This window comes from Pelophylax lessonae (genome assembly GCF_965119305.1).
Source record: "Pelophylax lessonae genome assembly, chromosome: 9".
NCBI lineage: Eukaryota > Metazoa > Chordata > Amphibia > Anura > Ranidae > Pelophylax > Pelophylax lessonae.
The window spans coordinates 14,413,520-14,430,480 of NC_138776.1; the positions used below are offsets into that span (position 1 = coordinate 14,413,520).

Here is a 16,961-nt window from a genome sequence, read left to right on the forward strand (position 1 = left end):
AGCACTGATTACTGTAGTAATGTCACTGGTAACCCCAAAAGTGTCAAAAATGTCAGTCAAGGGTCCGATCTGTCCGCCGCAATGTCGCAGTACCGCAAAAAAAATCGCAGATCGCCGCCATTATGCGTTAAAAAAAACCCCAAAAATGACAAAAATCTTTCCCTTTGTTAGTAAACGCGATAACTTTTGCGCAAACCAATCAAAATACGCTTTTTGCGATTTTTTTTACCAAACATAGGTAGCATAAAACAAATTGGCCGAAAATGTTAAAAAATTTAGATTTTTACATTTTTTTGGGGGGGAATTTCATATAAAAAAAATGTGAAAAATATTGTTATTTTTGCAAAATTTACGCTCTTTTTTTGTTTATAGCGCATGATCAAAAAATCGCACAGGTGATCAAATACCACCAAAAGAAAGCTCTGTTTGTGGGAAAAAAAGGACGCCAAATTGGTTTAGATACAGCGTCGCACGACCGCGCAATTGTCCGTTAAAGTCACACAGTGCCGAATCGCAAAATACCCCCTGGTCAGGAAGGGGGTAAAATCTTCCGGGGCTTAAGTGGTTAAATCCCCTTTGGTTCCACCTCTGCCCTTTTCGTGGGACAGGGTTGGTAACCCCCCCTTTTCTTTCTACAATTTGCACATTGGGGAAGGTGCCATTTAATTATGAATGACTAACAAAGCCAACCTCTCCACCTCCACAACCGACATTATCATTTTTTTTCACACAAATAGAGCTTTCTTTTGGTGGTATTTAATCACAACTGGGGTTTTTTTTTTTTTTTGCTAAACAAAAAAAAAAAGACTGAAAAATCTTGAAAAAAAAAAATAAACATTTTATATTTTGTTATAAAATTTTGCAAACCAATAATTTTTCTCCTTCACTGATGGGCACTGATGATGAGGCAGTGATGGGCATTGATCAGGAACTGATGGGTGGCACCGATGATGAGGCACCGATGGGTACTGATCAGGAGGAACTGATGGATGGCACAGATGATGCGGCAATGATGGGTACTGATCAGGAGGAACTGATGGGTGGCACCGATGATGCGTACTTATCAGGAGGAACTGATGGGTGGCACCGATGATGCGGCAATGATGAGTACTGATCAGGAGGAACTGATGGGTGGCACCGATGATGCGGCAATGATGGGTACTGATCAGGAGGAACTGATGGGTGGCACCGATGATGCAGCAATGATGGGTACTGATCAGGAGGAACTGATGGGTGGCACCGATGATGCAGCAATGATGGGTACTGACCAGGAGGAACTGATGGGTGGCACCGATGATGCGGCAATGATGGGTACTGATCAGGAGGAACTGATAGGTGGCACCGATGATGTGGCAATGATGGGTACTGATCAGGAGGAACTGATGGGTGGCACCGATGATGCGGCAATGATGGGTACTGATCAGGAGGAATAGATAGGTGGCACCGATGGGTACTGATCAGGAGGAACTGATGGATGGCACCGATGATGCGGCAATGATGGGTACTGATCAGGAGGAACTGATGGGTGGCACCGATGATGCAGCAATGATGGGCACTGATCAGGAGGAACTGATCGGTGGCACCGATGGGTACTGATCAGGAGGAACTGATGGTGGCACCGATGATGCAGCAGTGATGGGCACTGATCAGGAGGAACTGATGGTGGCACCGATGATGCAGCAGTGATGGGCACTGATCAGGAGGAACTGATGGTGGCACCGATGATGCGGCAATGATGGGTACTGATCAGGAGGAATAGATAGGTGGCACCGATGGGCACTGATCAGGAGGAACTGATAGGTGGCACCGATGATGCGGCAATAATGGGTACTGATCAGGAGGAACTGATGGGTGGCACCGATGATGCAGCAATGATGGGCACTGATCAGGAGGAACTGATCGGTGGCACCGATGGGTACTGATCAGGAGGAACTGATGGTGGCACCGATGGGTACTGATCAGGAGGAACTGATGGTGGCACCGATGATGCAGCAGTGATGGGCACTGATCAGGAGGAACTGATGGTGGCACCGATGATGCGGCAGTGATGGGCACTGATCAGGAGGAACTGATGGGTAGCACGGATGATGAGGCAGTGATGGACACTGATTAGCAGTACTGATGGGCGGTGGTGGGCACTAAGGGGACAGATGTCCCTCAGAAGCCGGTTAATGGCTTTTTTTTTTTTTCTTCATGCTGACAGCGTGAGGAAAATAATAAAAAGCTGATAACCGGCTTGTTTACTTTGGCGATCAGCTGTCATTGGCTAACAGCTGATCACGTGGTGAAGGGCCCACTGTGATTGGCCCTTTACCTCTATCAGTGGTCTCAAGGATTCTGTGATCACAGAGCATGCGGGCAGCACGGGAACCGGAGGACATCTATGTACACCCTACCAGCATTTTAAGCCTGTGCCGTAGCCATCTTTTGGCTATAACACAGGCATGAAGTGGCTAATGAGCCATCCAGGGTCTAAAAGATCCCCAATATCTCCTCTGTGCTCTACTTCATGTAATGCAATTCACATCGCACTGCAATGCATTCTTTTCCGGCCTTGATGGGCGGAGAAACTGTCAACGTGGACCCGGAAGTGACGTCAAGAACTAGAAGGGGAAGTCCGCTCTCCTCTCCACCCAGCAGCACCTGCTATGCTATTCCAGGGCCTGCAGATGGACAAACGGAGCCCAGGATACAGAGCAGGGGAGCGGGGTGTGAGCAGCATTCAGGCAGCAGCCCCAGGCACCAGAAGTGTGGTGGGGGGATTACGGTACCCGGATCTATGTGGGGGATCCTTCTCCCTTCTGGACCTGGGGTCAGCACCCGCGCGGGCGGCCATCGGTCCTCTTCGGGTTAATGTCACATGATTGGCAGAAGCCTCTGTATTGCAGCGCCGGCCAATCCTGACATTTCCGATCACTACTTCCGGTTTGGCGTCATGCATAGGACGCTATATCCGGCGGAAGTGAGCTGCAGCCAACGCGATTTCCCGCGTTGGCGCCATTTTTGAGGACACAGAGGTCCGCGATCGGCACAATTCCTATGGAATCCCCTTGAAGAGAGGGTGTTCCATTCTTTGGAATCTTCAGCACATCTTTTGGGGTTGCTAATTGCAGCCTCCTTTTGGACAATCCATCTGCTGTTAGAGAACTCGTATTGTCTCTGGATTTATGCACCTTTGGGATCTTTTTCAACCAGGGTCCTCTAAGTACAGACACCATATATACATATCTATTGATACATTGATAGGCTGTGCAATCTTTTGTGGAGATCTGGTATCCATGTGTCTCTGATATCAGCACTGGTGCCTTCTTTCATGATGCACCATTTTTATATGCTGAAGTTTTTCTGTTTAACTAATGATCCAGGGACATCATCATTAGGGTATTAACCACTTCTCCCTGGGCGGACGTCATATGACGTCCGTAAACTTTGCGGGAGTATACCGGGATGATGCCTCTGGCTAGAGGCATCATCCTGGTACCATGGTTTAGAGCCGACGGTTGGCTTTCCGTCGGTACCGACCGATGCGGCTCGGGAGCCGCTAGATCGTTACCCGGGGGGGCGGGAGGGGACGTCCCCCCCCCCCCTCCCGCCGCCTTCCATGGCTTTTACCGGGGCTCCCGTCCCACCGGGAGCCCCGAGCACCCAGCCTGCGCCTCCGCCGGCTGGATGGAGTCCCGATCAATGCCGGAAACGGCTTTGATCGGGTCTCCGATGACGTAACCCGGAGGCGGCGTCCATGACGTCACTTCCGGATTACTGTGCTGCAAAAGGCGGCAAATTTGAAAAACGGCTGTATGCAAAAAAGCCGCTTTCGGCGTTTTGCATACAGGGAAGTGAAGTGTAGACCCTCGATCCCTCCATAAAGAGTACCTGTCACTGCATATTGCTGTCACAAGGGATGTTTACATTGCTTGTGACAGCAATAAAAGTGATCAGATTGTTTTTTTTTTAAAAAAATGTAATAAAGTTAAAATAAATAAAATAAATGGGAAAAAAAAAAATTTAGCTGCCCCGTCACCGTTAGCTCGCGCACAAAAAAAACGTATACGGAAGTCGAGCCGCAAATTAAATCACTGTTCAAACCACACATGTGAGGTATCGCCGCGATCGCCAGAGCGTGATCAATAATTTTAAAAAAAAGAGCTACACTCTAACTCCAAACTGGTAACCGTTAAATAAATTTAAAGCGTCACCTATTGAGATCTCTATTGACCGTAGTTTGTCGCCATCCCACGGGGGGGGGGGGGGCGCAATTTTAAACCATAACATGTTGGGTATCTATTTACTCGGCGTGACATCATCTTTCACAATATACAAAAAAATGGGCTAACTTTACTGTTTAGTATTTTTTAAATGCAGTGAAATGTGATTTTTCTAAATTTTTCCCAAAAAAAATGGCGTTTTAAAGACCGCTGCGCAAATACCGCGTGACAAAAAATATTGCAATGACCGCCATTTTATTCTCCAGAGTCTTTGCTAAAAAAATATATATATGTTTGGGGGTTCTAAGTAGTTTTCTAAGAAAAAATACTGATTTTAACTTGTAAACAAAAAGTGTCCGAAATAGGGCTGGTGGGGAAGCGGTTAAAGACAATATACAATAATTTGTGTTGTAATTATTGTCTTTTATTATATATATATTTTTTTCGATTACAGTGTTTTTGGCCGTTCATTTGGGGATCACTTTGACTGTATCCTGCGGCCCTACAGGAGAATATGGAGCCAATCCACCTCATGAGGCCTTGGACGCATATATCTGGGATGTTTTCCAGTTAACAGTTTTTGCATACGTTTCCTTTTTGGAGGAAGGACTTCATGGGGTTTTTTCCATCTTTCTCTTTTCTCCCCCCCCCCCCTTTTGGTCAGTCTAAGTATATCAGTCACATTCATGTATGCTGTCATTACCCACGTATGTATATGTATGCAGTTTGTATGTAACTGTTATTATGTTATTATGTTTTTATTTGTAGAGTTGGGATTTTCCCCTGATGAAGAACAGAACTATTAGTTCTCACTATGCTTGAAACGCGTTGGATTGGATCTTTACTAAGGGGTTCTACATTTTGTGCAATATTGTCTATTCATGTGTGGGAGCTCTTTCCAGTGCCCCACTACATGTATTTTTTATCATGATGTGATTAGTATATGTATTTTTGAATAAAATGAAGGAATTATTATATACATGTTTATTTTCTTTTTTGCCTACAAAATCCCACCTAGAGGAGAAAATCTTTTTTTTTTCCTATGTCTAACAAGGGATGGTGGCAAAATATACCAACCATGATCTGAGAGACTTTTTGATAGTGTGGCGGGGCAATCCGACGCCGACGCTGGCTGGGAGGTACACTGACACCAACATCACTATACACAAATTAAATTTAAATAATTCTCACAGAAACAGAGCTACCTTTCTTTTGGTGGTATTTGGTCCCCACTGGGTTTTTTATTTATTACGAAAAATAAAAATAAAATTTGAAGAAGAAAAAAAATGGATTTTTGTAAAATCTTACCGTAAAATCCTTTTCTCTTAAGCTCATTGACAGACGCAGTCTTCTTGATTAATATCAAATCGGGTTATACTGCCCTCTACAGGAGTAGGACACTAGGCAGAAGGAAAATGTTCTGGCCACACCTTAGGGGCAGTCCCAGAGGGTATATCCTCTCTCTCCCTGCTACAGGATGTCAGTTATGTCACAAAGCAGTGTTAGAGAATTTAACCCAACCCAACTCAAAAGTAGAGGGGTGGGTACTGCGTCTGTCAATGAGCTTAAGAGCAAAGGATTTTACGGTAAGATTTTACAAAAATCCATTTTTCTCTGTCGCTCATTGACAGACGCAGTCCTCTTGATTAATATCAAATCGGGACGTCCCAAAGCAGTGCCACAAATGAGGGGTGGGATAACAGAAATTAAAATTTAAATCCAGAAGGCCCAACCGGTGCCGACTAGAAGTCTTAAAGGCTCATCAGTCTAAAGGATGAGACTCAACTGAAAATCCAACGGAAAAAAACCCTCGAGGTAGACCAACGGTCTCCTCAAATTGCGGCCTGCAGAACCTTGCGGCCAAAAAGAGGCATCCGCCGATGCCATCACATCAACTTTATAAAATTTTGTAAAGGTATGAACCGACGACCAGGTAGCCGCCTTGCAAACCTGGACCACTGACGCCTGATGGCGGAAGGCCCAGGAAGCACTAAGCGCCCGAGTGGAGTGCGCCTTAACAGGGAACGGAGGATTACGACCCTTAATAGAATAAGCCTGTACCACCGTCTGTCTGACATCCTGTAGCAGGGAGAGAGAGGATATACCCTCTGGGACTGCCCCTAAGGTGTGGCCAGAACGTTTTCCTTCTGCCTAGTGTCCTACTCCTGTAGAGGGCAGTATAACCCGATTTGATATTAATCAAGAGGACTGCGTCTGTCAATGAGCGACAGAGAAATAAACTTTCCTATTTAGTTATAGAACATATCCAATAAAATCAAATTTCTTTATACATTTAACGTATTCTGCTACATGTCTGCAGTAAAAAAAAAAAATTAATAAATTCCAAGAAGTGTATTGTTTGGTTTGTGAGAAAGTTATAGCGTCCAAAAACTATGGTATAGATACTGGAAATGTTATTTATTTTTATACTACTAATGGCGGTGATCAGTGACTTATAATGGGACTGATAGTGTGGCGGGGCAATCTGACGCTGGCTGGGAGGTACACCGACACCGCCATCACTGTTCAAATTACAGAATTAGTTCTAGAACATATCCAATAAAAATCTAATTTTGTTATAAATTTAGGCCAAAAAGTATTCTGCTACGTCTTTGGCAAAAAAAAAAAAAAAAAAAAAATCACAAGAAGTGTATATTGGTTTGTGTGGACGTTATATCGCCTACAAATTATGGTATAGATACTGGAAATTTAATTATTTATACCACTAATGGCAGTGATCAGTAACTTATAAATAATGGGACCTTTTGTGTGGTGGACAATCGAACACTGATGCTGGATGAAGGGTACACCTCCACCGCCTTCACTATACACATGAAATTTATATCTTTTTCACAGGAAATAGATCTTTCTTTTGGTGGTATTTGGTCACCACTGGATTTTTTTTTTTTTTTATTATAGAAACAAAAAAATTGAGAGAAATAATTTTCCATTTAGTTATAGAATATATTCAATAAAATTTCTTTATAAATTTAGGTCAAGAAATATTCTGCTATGTCTTTGGTAAAGAAAAAAAAAAAAAAAAAATTCACAAGTAGTGTATATTGATTGGTTTGTGTGAAAGTTATTGCCTACAAACTATGGGATATACTATGTGAAAGTATTCGGCCCCCTTGAACTTTGCGACCTTTTGCACATTTCAGGCTTCAAACAAAGATATAAAACTAATTTTTTGTGAAGAATCAACAAGTGGGACACAATCATGAAGTGGAACGAAATTTATTGGATATTTCAAACTTTGTTAACAAATAAACTGAAAAATTGGGCGTGCAAAATTATTCAGCCCCTTTACTTTCAGTGCAGCAAACTCTCTCCAGAAGTTGAGTGAGGATCTCTGAATAATCCAATGTTGACCTAAATGACTAATGATGATAAATAGAATCCACCTGTGTGTAATCAAGTCTCTGTATAAATGCACCTGCACTGTGATAGTCTCAGAGGTCCATTTAAAGGGCAGAGAGCATCATGAAGAACAAGGAACACACCAGGCAGGTCCGAGATACTGTTGTGGAGAAGTTTAAAGCCGGATTTGGATACAAGAAGATTTCCCAAGCTTTAAACATCCCAAGGAGCACTGTGCAAGCGATAATATTGAAATGGAAGGAGTATCAGACCTCTGCAAATCTACGAAGACCTGGCCATCCCTCTAAACTTTCAGCTCATACAAGGAGAAGACTGATCAGAGATGCAGCCAAGAGGCCCATGATCACTCTGGATGAACTGCAGAGATCTACAGCTGAGGTGGGAGACTCTGTCCATAGGACAACAATCAGTCGTATTCTGCACAAATCTGGCCTTTATGGAAGAGTGGCAAGAAGAAAGTCATTTCTTAAAGATATCCATAAAAAGTGTCGTTTAAAGTTTGCCACAAGCCACCTGGGAGACACCAAACATGTGGAAGAAGGTGCTCTGGTCAGATGAAACCAAAATCAAACTTTTTGGCAACAATGCAAAACGTCATGTTTGGTGTAAAAGCAACACAGCTCATCACCCTGAACACACCATCCCCACTGTCAAACATGGTGGTGGCAGCATCATGGTTTGGGCCTGCTTTTCTTCAGCAGGGACAGGGAAGATGGTTAAAATTGATGGGAAGATGGATGGAGCCAAATACAGGACCATTCTGGAAGAAAACCTGATGGAGTCTGCAAAAGACCTGAGACTGGGACGGAGATTTGTCTTCCAACAAGACAATGATCCAAAACATAAAGCAAAATCTACAATGGAATGGTTCACAAATAAACATATCCAGGTGTTAGAATGGCCAAGTCAAAGTCCAGACCTGAATCCAATCGAGAATCTGTGGAAAGAACTGAAAACTGCTGTTCACAAACGCTCTCCATCCAACCTCACTGAGCTCGAGCTGTTTTGCAAGGAGGAATGAGCAAAAATTTCAGTCTCTCGATGTGCAAAACTGATAGAGACATACCCCAAGCGACTTACAGCTGTAATCGCAGCAAAAGGTGGCGCTACAAAGTATTAACTTCAGGGGGCTGAATAATTTTGCACGCCCAATTTTTCAGTTTTTTATTTGTTAACAAAGTTTGAAATATCCAATAAATTTCGTTCCACTTCATGATTGCGTCCCACTTGTTGATTCTTCACAAAAAATTACAGTTTTATATCTTTATGTTTGAAACCTGAAATGTGGCAAAAGGTCGCAAAGTTCAAGGGGGCCGAATACTTTCGCAAGGCACTGTATACTGGAAATTGGATTTATTTTTTTATACTACTAATTAGTGATCGACCGATAAGTTTTTTTTTTTTTTATTGCAGATACCAATATTTTGGTCATCACATATCGGTCGATATTTTCGGACATTTTTTTTTTTTACAGGTACTTTTAAGTGCAGGGGAGGGGTTTGGGGGTCTCTTCACAAAAGCATTCAAAATGCCAAGTTTGGCTGTTTTGAATGTTGTCATTTTTTTTTTTTTTTTAATCTGGTGCCGAGTACCCGGAAGTGATGTCATGATATGATGTGATACGTCATGACATCACTTGCGGGTTTTTACATGGAGACCCGATCAGAGCCGAATGCGGGTCAGAGTAAGAAAGCGGGTAAGACAGCAACCAGCTGAGTAAATCCAATATGGAGGACAGGCGGCGGGCAATAAGCCGCTTTGGCCATGTAAGCAGGGAAATCTCAGAATGAGAAACAATGTAACGTTTTGACACCCAGTAATAAATCTCACACAGTCATCCCAAATAAAGAGTCGTCACAATCCGGTATCATATATATATTTTTTTATTAGGTCATCTGCATAGTGATTTTTCTTATATCAGCGCAGATCGCACGCTAAGCTCTGTTAAATAGGTTACAAAAACAAATATTTAAAAAAAATTAAATGTTTTTAAACCATTTTTTTTTAAATGATAATTTTTGTTTATCTAAAAAAGAAAAAAATAATTTGGGCACTTTGTTTCCCCCCCCCCTTTCATCGGAGGGGGGGAGGGGAGGTTCATGCGTCTGTTTAGTGAATGGCCTTCTATCCAGTGTTTTTGAGGTAAATTCGTTTGGTGAAACTATATCCATTCTAATTGATCGGAGGCTCGGGGGTTGGGCGGTTGGCGTTGCGTTACCTCCGTTGCTTCTTCTGCGCCTCTCTTAGTAACGTATCGAAATCTAAAGCGTCAAATTTACTTCTAGCTGGGGCGGGGTCAAATTCACCCCGATTTGAATCTGGAGGGAAAATAAAGAGACGAGTGTTATAAAAAAATGCAAAACTGCTCATTACCAAAGAGAAGAAGGTTCTGCATTCATGTGCCCGCGTCCTACATTTCATTAATTGAAGAACATATGGAGCAACGCATTTCAAACTGTCTTCTTCAGGAGTACATGGGAACAAACGCAATAGTAAGAATAAAGTGACATTAAAGATATAATTGAGTAACCATATGTACTGTTACCGGCTATTATCAGCCATCATCCTTAAAAAAAAAAAAAAAAAGCCCTATACCCTATTTCTAGATGTTGTTCACATGGAGTCCTGAAGAAGACAGTGAGTGTTCGAAACACGTCAAATCTTCATGTGGACTGCGCCACTTGACAATTATGTATAATGGATATGTGAACTTTTTGTAACTTACAGATATGGACCTACGTTTGTCCTTTTTATCTTTGTATATAAAAACTGAAAATTTTAACTGTAGGAATGTGTTGGGATGTAAGTATTCAACTAGGTTTGTCTGCAGGTATTGAACATTAGGTTGAGCCAAGAGCAGGGGCAATAGACCCGAGTACATCCATATGTCTAGGTTCCTCCAATGGTCACCTCTTGACTTCTCCAGAGCATCTCCCCTCCTCCAGAATTGCCGCCCCACCCCCACCCCAATCTGTCCATCTTCTGGAATTCGCTACTGTAATCTGTCCAGAGCCTCCCCTGTCCTCTTTACTTCCCGACACTAATCTGTCCAGGGCCTCACCCAGCCTCTGGACTTCCCTACACCAATCTGTCCAGGGCCTCACCCAGCCTCTGGACTTCCCTACACCAAATTGGTCCAGAGCCTCACCCAGCGTCTGGGCATCCCTCATTCTCTGGAACTCCCTACCCCGATCTGTCCAGAACCCCCCCCTCCAATCTCATGAACCTCCCTACCCCAATCTGTCCAGAGCCTCTCCCGTCCCCTAGACCTCCTTAACCCCAATCTGTCCAGAGCCCCCCCCCCCTTCCCCTGGACCTCCTTAGCCCAATCTGTCCAGAGCCTCTCCCGTCCCCTAGACCTCCCTTCCCCAATCTGTCCAGAGCCTCTCCCGTCCCCTAGACCTCCTTACCCCCAATCTGTCCAGTCTCCCCATCCCCTAGACCTCCTTACCCCCAATCTGTCCAGAGTTTCCCCGTCCCCTGGACCTCCCTTCCCCAATATGTCCAGAACATCCCTCATCCTCAGGCTCTGGACAGCTGTTCATTGAGGTAGGGAGTTCCAGGGGACAGGATAGGCTCTGGACAGACTGGGGTAGGAAGTTCCAATCCCATCCTCTGGAACTTCCTACCTCAATCTGTCCAGAGCATCTCCCATCTGAAAAACTCCCTACTGTAATCTAGTCAGAGCCTCTCCCATCCTCTGGAACGCCCTTCCTCTATCTGACCAGAGCCTCTCCCATCCTCTGAAACATCTTATTCCAATCTGTCCAGAGCCTCCCCTGCCCTCTGTAGCTCCCTATCCCAAAAGCGCTAATAAAAAGGACTGATATCCTCCTCAGTGCAACCAATGAAAAAAAAAGGGAACTCACCAAGATCAGCGTAATTACTTTTACAGAACTGTCTCCTCCCACCGAAGCAGAGGTCAAAGGGCAGCTCACCCGGAAGGCGCAGCTTGTGCCCATTTTCTATGGCGGCGAAGGCCTCACTGGTGTAGCGGTAAGTCACAAAGCCATAGTTGTCACTGCAAAGAGAATGGAGACACCATCAGCCCAACTGTACGCCAACAACAACCGCCTGGTCCACCCCCCCTCTGTGTACATCAACACAAACTGCCACTGCCAACCAACCCCCCCCCCCCCCCTTCTCAAATGATAATGCACAGGGTCTAGGATTACTGCGCACAGCACCCTGCAGACAGCCCAGGAGGCACCCCCTCCCCGCAGGCGGCCCCGGGAGGCACCCCCCTCTCCGCAGGCGGCCCCGGGAGGCACCCCCCTCTCCGCAGGCGGCCCCGGGACGCACCCCCCTCCCCGCAGGCGGCCCCCCGGGAGGCACCCCCCACCCTGCAGTCGGCCCCCCGGGAGGCACCCCCCACCCTGCAGTCGGCCCCCCGGGAGGCACCCCCCACCCTGCAGTCGGCCCCCCGGGAGGCACCCCCCACCCCGCAGACGGCCCCCCCCACCCCGCAGGCGGCCCTCCGGGAGGCACCCCCCACCGCGCAGGCGGCCCCCCGGGAGGCACCCCCCTCCCCGCAGGCGGCCCCCTGGGAGGCACCCCCCTCCCCGCAGGCGGCAGACGGCCCCCCGGGAGGCACCCCCCCTCCCCGCAGGCGGCAGACAGCCTCGGGAGGGAAGGAGAAGCATTTTATTATTGTGATCCTTTTCCTCCACTTTAATCATAAGAGCAAATGGAATCAGCACATCTGATCATTTAGGTCAATGAGCTGACAGACCGATCTCATCAAGCAGCTTTCCCTCCGCCGCGGTAAATTTGGCGCCAGTTATCAGACAGTCTGTCCTGTTTCTAGCGCTCGTTCTCGTGAGTCAGGATTTTTACTTTTCAGTTCCAGAAACTTCGTCATTCGGCTGATTTATAATTCCTCTCTCTGGAAAAACCGGTTTAGCAGCATAAAATTCTGCACAGCGTCAACGGACCAATCAGAGGAGGCGCACGTAACAAAATCTGTTATGGACTGTTTGCTGTGCTAACCCGCCGGTTTGCTAATGTTGTGGACAAAAGTTCAAAGCCAAACATTTGTATGTATCCGGCTTCTAGGAAAAACGCCCAGCAACAAGAGGGGGGGAAAAAAAAAGTCCAGCTATGAAAAAAAAAATCATTGTTAGTACAGCTGGGTATAATCCTGCTAACTGCACTGCAAAACAGAGTGCAAAGCACAGTGATGGGGGATGTTGCTGTGCTCGCTGCAGCCGTTCGGGAGCCCCCACCCCCCTGCATACCGGCCCAGGCACCGGGAGCCACCACCCCTGCATACCGGCCCAGGCACCGGGAGCCACCACCCCTGCATACCGGCCCAGGCACCGGGAGCCACCACCCCTGAATACCGGCCCAGGCACCGGGAGCCACCACCCCTGAATACCGGCCCAGGCACCGGGAGCCACCACCCCTGCATACCGGCCCAGGCACCGGGAGCCACCACCCCTGCATACCGGCCCAGGCACCGGGAGCCACCACCCCTGCATACCGGCCCAGGCACCGGGAGCCACCACCCCTGCATACCGGCCCAGGCACCGGGAGCCACCACCCCTGCATACCGGCCCAGGCACCGGGAGCCACCACCCCTGAATACCGGCCCAGGCACCGGGAGCCACCACCCCTGCATACCGGCCCAGGCACCGGGAGCCACCACCCCTGCATACCGGCCCAGGCACCGGGAGCCACCACCCCTGAATACCGGCCCAGGCACCGGGAGCCACCACCCCTGAATACCGGCCCAGGCACCGGGAGCCACCACCCCTGAATACCGGCCCAGGCACCGGGAGCCACCACCCCTGCATACCGGCCCAGGCACCGGGAGCCACCACCCCTGCATACCGGCCCAGGCACCGGGAGCCACCACCCCTGCATACCGGCCCAGGCACCGGGAGCCACCACCCCTGCATACCGGCCCAGGCACCGGGAGCCACCACCCCTGCATACCGGCCCAGGCACCGGGAGCCACCACCCCTGAATACCGGCCCAGGCACCGGGAGCCACCACCCCTGAATACCGGCCCAGGCACCGGGAGCCACCACCCCTGAATACCGGCCCGGGCATTGCACAATTGCAAGCGCCGGGATATTGCAGGCATGGGGAATTTTTTTAGTGACCTCTACACTAAAACATGCATTTTATTCCCAAAATGCAGCACACAACCCACATTATAAGCGTTGTGCACTTCTGTACACTACACTGGGGGGGGGGTCATTCACAATGAACAGCACCACCGCACACCACACAGAGCACATGGCGTTTTACTGTACCACTGAGCCCCCCCAATTCCTCACCAGCATGCAAGAACCAAGCAATGCTTTTTTTTGGGGGGCTTTACCAACTTTAGGGCCCAGGGAAACCACCTCATCACCCCGTCCTGTACAGAAATGATCCTCACCCCTCCTCTCTGAAGTGAATGGTGCATTCCTCGATATCTCCGTAAATAGAGAAGCGTCTCCTGAGCTCCGATCTGGTCATGTGGCCGTTGATCTTCCCGATGTACACAACCCTCCTCTCCTCCTGAGAACACAAACATTTGTCAGGCAGGCAACCCAACTCTGAGAGTCAATGATTGGCGGGTAAAGTCACGATATTCAACCCCAGGCTTTACAATTAGAGGAAGTTTGTTTGAAATCTGGTTGATGTGATCAGTTTTGTTTACTTGAGGATCTTTGATATATTTTTTACACCTTTAGAACAAAGACCAAATCACATCAAAGAAAAATAAAATGCACATATATTTGCAGCAAAACAAGTGCCCTTCATTTCTTTGCATAGAAATCTTTAAAGCTTTGCAACCGCCGACAGTGGATGGCAAGAGCAATGCCAGGACCCTGTAGACTTTCCTTCCAACTCTGTCTGTACCAACGTGTGAACATCACCTCTGCCATCAGCCCACAGGAATCCCTGCATCTGCTGTCCGCTGCCCCTCAGCCCACCGCTCCCCTAGCCACAGCCTTGAGTATTGAGCTGCTCCTCTCCCCCCCTCCGGCAAGAATCTAGCGCTGCTCCCCGTCCCCCCAGCAAGAGTCTTGGTTCCACCGCCCCCCATCCCAGCAAGAGTCATGCGCTCCCCCCCCCCAGCCAGAGTCTTGGCTCCCCCCCAGCCAGTCTTGCGCTCCAGCTCCTCCCCCCCAGCAAGGGTCTTGCGTTCCCCCCCCCCCCAGCAAGGGTCTTGCGCTCCCCCTGCCCCCACCTCCTAGCAAGAACTCTGCCGCCCCGAGCCCCGCTGCTGTGCTCCCCTGCCCACCTAGCTAAAGCCCCACTGCGCTTCCCCCCCCCCCCCCCACTAGCCAGAGCCCTGCTGTGCTTCCCCCCTTTTTCGAGCCCTGTTGTGCTCCCCCCCCCTTCCCCCAGCCAGAGCCCTGCTATGCTCCCAAGCAAGAGACCCAAGCTCCCCACACTAGTGCTGAAGTGAATCACAAGTGAACCGTGCACAGGACCACCTCTTCCAAGGGGTTCCAGGTATGGTACACCTAACTGTTCCTGGGCTCGGGTCAGAGCACTCACACTACTCAAAGGAACCGGACCACAGGGGGTGAACGGTGCGCAGTGTGACCGCACCATAAACCTCCAGGGTTGCCCGAATTCCTGCAAACTATTCCCGGTGTGTCAGGTCAGGTCTTGCATAGGAAGGAGGACACAGCTGTGTGTATGAGAACTTTAGCTTCACTAATAGTCCTTGTCCTCGCCTTACTCCACATTTCCATACAGACTTCTGAAAGTAGAACATCTCCATTCTCTCTTTTATGGTGAATGCACTTTACTTCAGGGTTACCTGACTCACCTTCCATACATTACAAAGATTCAATGCTTCCTGTTGTGTTAGCTAAGAGAAGCTCTGCGTCCTCAGATCACCAATGCCTTTATAGCTACGCATTATATGTATATAGGAGCAATGAATTTACATCAGTCCCGTTCCCCAAGGAGCTTACAATCGAAGGTCCCGACTTTTTCTAATACACAAACACATACTAGGGCAGCCCCCCCCCCCCCCCCCAGCTCTGCTGATCTCCCGCTCTTTTAGTGACAGGCACTTTGATTGGCATTCAGAAAGCTTTAAAAAACATTCAATGCCACATATTCCAGTGTAAACGAGCCCCAACTGTCCTATGTAACCACACAAGTCCTTTGTATGACGAACAAAACACTTACGATCGCTCGCTCCTTGTGATGCATCTTCTGCCGGTAGTAGCTGTCCTGAGACTCACATCTGTAAAGATCGGAGGGATTCCAGATTATAGTGGGTTAAGCAGTAAAAATAACACGGGTCATTCAGTCCGGGTGTACATCGAATTTGTTGGTCGTTTTATGGCTTCCAGTTCAGATTCAAAGCAAATATTTCAATTATCAGCAGAATTATCTATATCCTGATTATATTAACCGCCCTATAGCAGTTTTACTGCAACAGGGCGGCTGCGCTGCGCAGGATCACGTATATAAAGGTGATCCTGCACTTCCAGGTATTGGGCGCGAGTGAGCGCTGCCAGGGGCTCGCGTATCCGATGTTTGCTGGCAACCCGTCCCAGGGCACCGCCAGAGCGGCAACCCGTCCCGGGGCACCGCCAGAGCGGCAACCCGTCCCAGGGGCACCGCCAGAGCGGCAACCCGTCCCAGGGGCACCGCCAGAGCGGCAACCCGTCCCAGGGGCACCGCCAGAGCGGCAACCCGTCCCAGGGGCACCGCCAGAGCGGCAACCCGTCCCGGGGCACCGCCAGAGCGGCAACCCGTCCCGGGGCACCGCCAGAGCGGCAACCCGTCCCGGGGCACCGCCAGAGCGGCAACCCGTCCCGGGGCACCGCCAGAGCGGCAACCCGTCCCGGGGCACCGCCAGAGCGGCAACCCGTCCCGGGGCACCGCCAGAGCGGCAATCCATCAGCAGAGAAGGCGTTAAAGTGATTGTAAAGTCTCGTTTGTTTAAAAAAAAAAAAAATAGCCCGCACTACAACGGCATGCATTGCACGCTGTTGCATCCCCATTCACCGGAACTGGAATAGAGAAGAACGTTTCCCAATGGGGGGTCACCTGTTCCAGTGACAGCGGCTTGGGGAGACTGAATTAGGAGAAATATCCTCTAGAGGGGGGTGGGGTCTCCAAACCCTTCTCTATGAGGGCCACATCCTATAGTGTACAAATATTCATAAGCTGAAAGTTCCATCAGTTTCCCCTTACATCAGTGTCATCCAAATACTCCCCTTAAGTCAGAGGCCCCAATTACGCCAGGGTCCCCCGGTCAGAGGCTTCCCCCCCTAAGTCAGAGTCCCCAATTAATTACGCCAGGGTCCCCAATTACGCTAGGGTCCCCCCGTCAGAGGTCCCAATTACGCCAGGGTCCCCCCGTCAGAGGCTTCTACCCCCCTTAAGTCAGAGTCACCAATTACGCCA

The 16,961-nt window shown here is 48.5% G+C and overlaps 1 protein-coding gene across 1 annotated transcript in view; it reads right to left on the minus strand.

The window, feature by feature from the left end:
• Positions 1-9,494: 9,494 nt before the first annotated feature.
• PPRC1 (PPARG related coactivator 1) overlaps positions 9,495-16,961 on the minus strand; it is a 75,136-nt gene continuing 67,669 nt past the window's right edge. The window contains exons 11-14 of the mRNA XM_082268792.1: positions 15,732-15,789; positions 13,975-14,096; positions 11,456-11,607; positions 9,495-9,904 (exon numbers count right to left, since the gene is read on the minus strand). Of these exons, the coding sequence (XP_082124918.1) occupies positions 9,801-9,904; positions 11,456-11,607; positions 13,975-14,096; positions 15,732-15,789 (436 nt within the window). The 3' untranslated portion in view covers positions 9,495-9,800. The remainder of the gene's footprint in view (positions 9,905-11,455; positions 11,608-13,974; positions 14,097-15,731; positions 15,790-16,961) is intronic.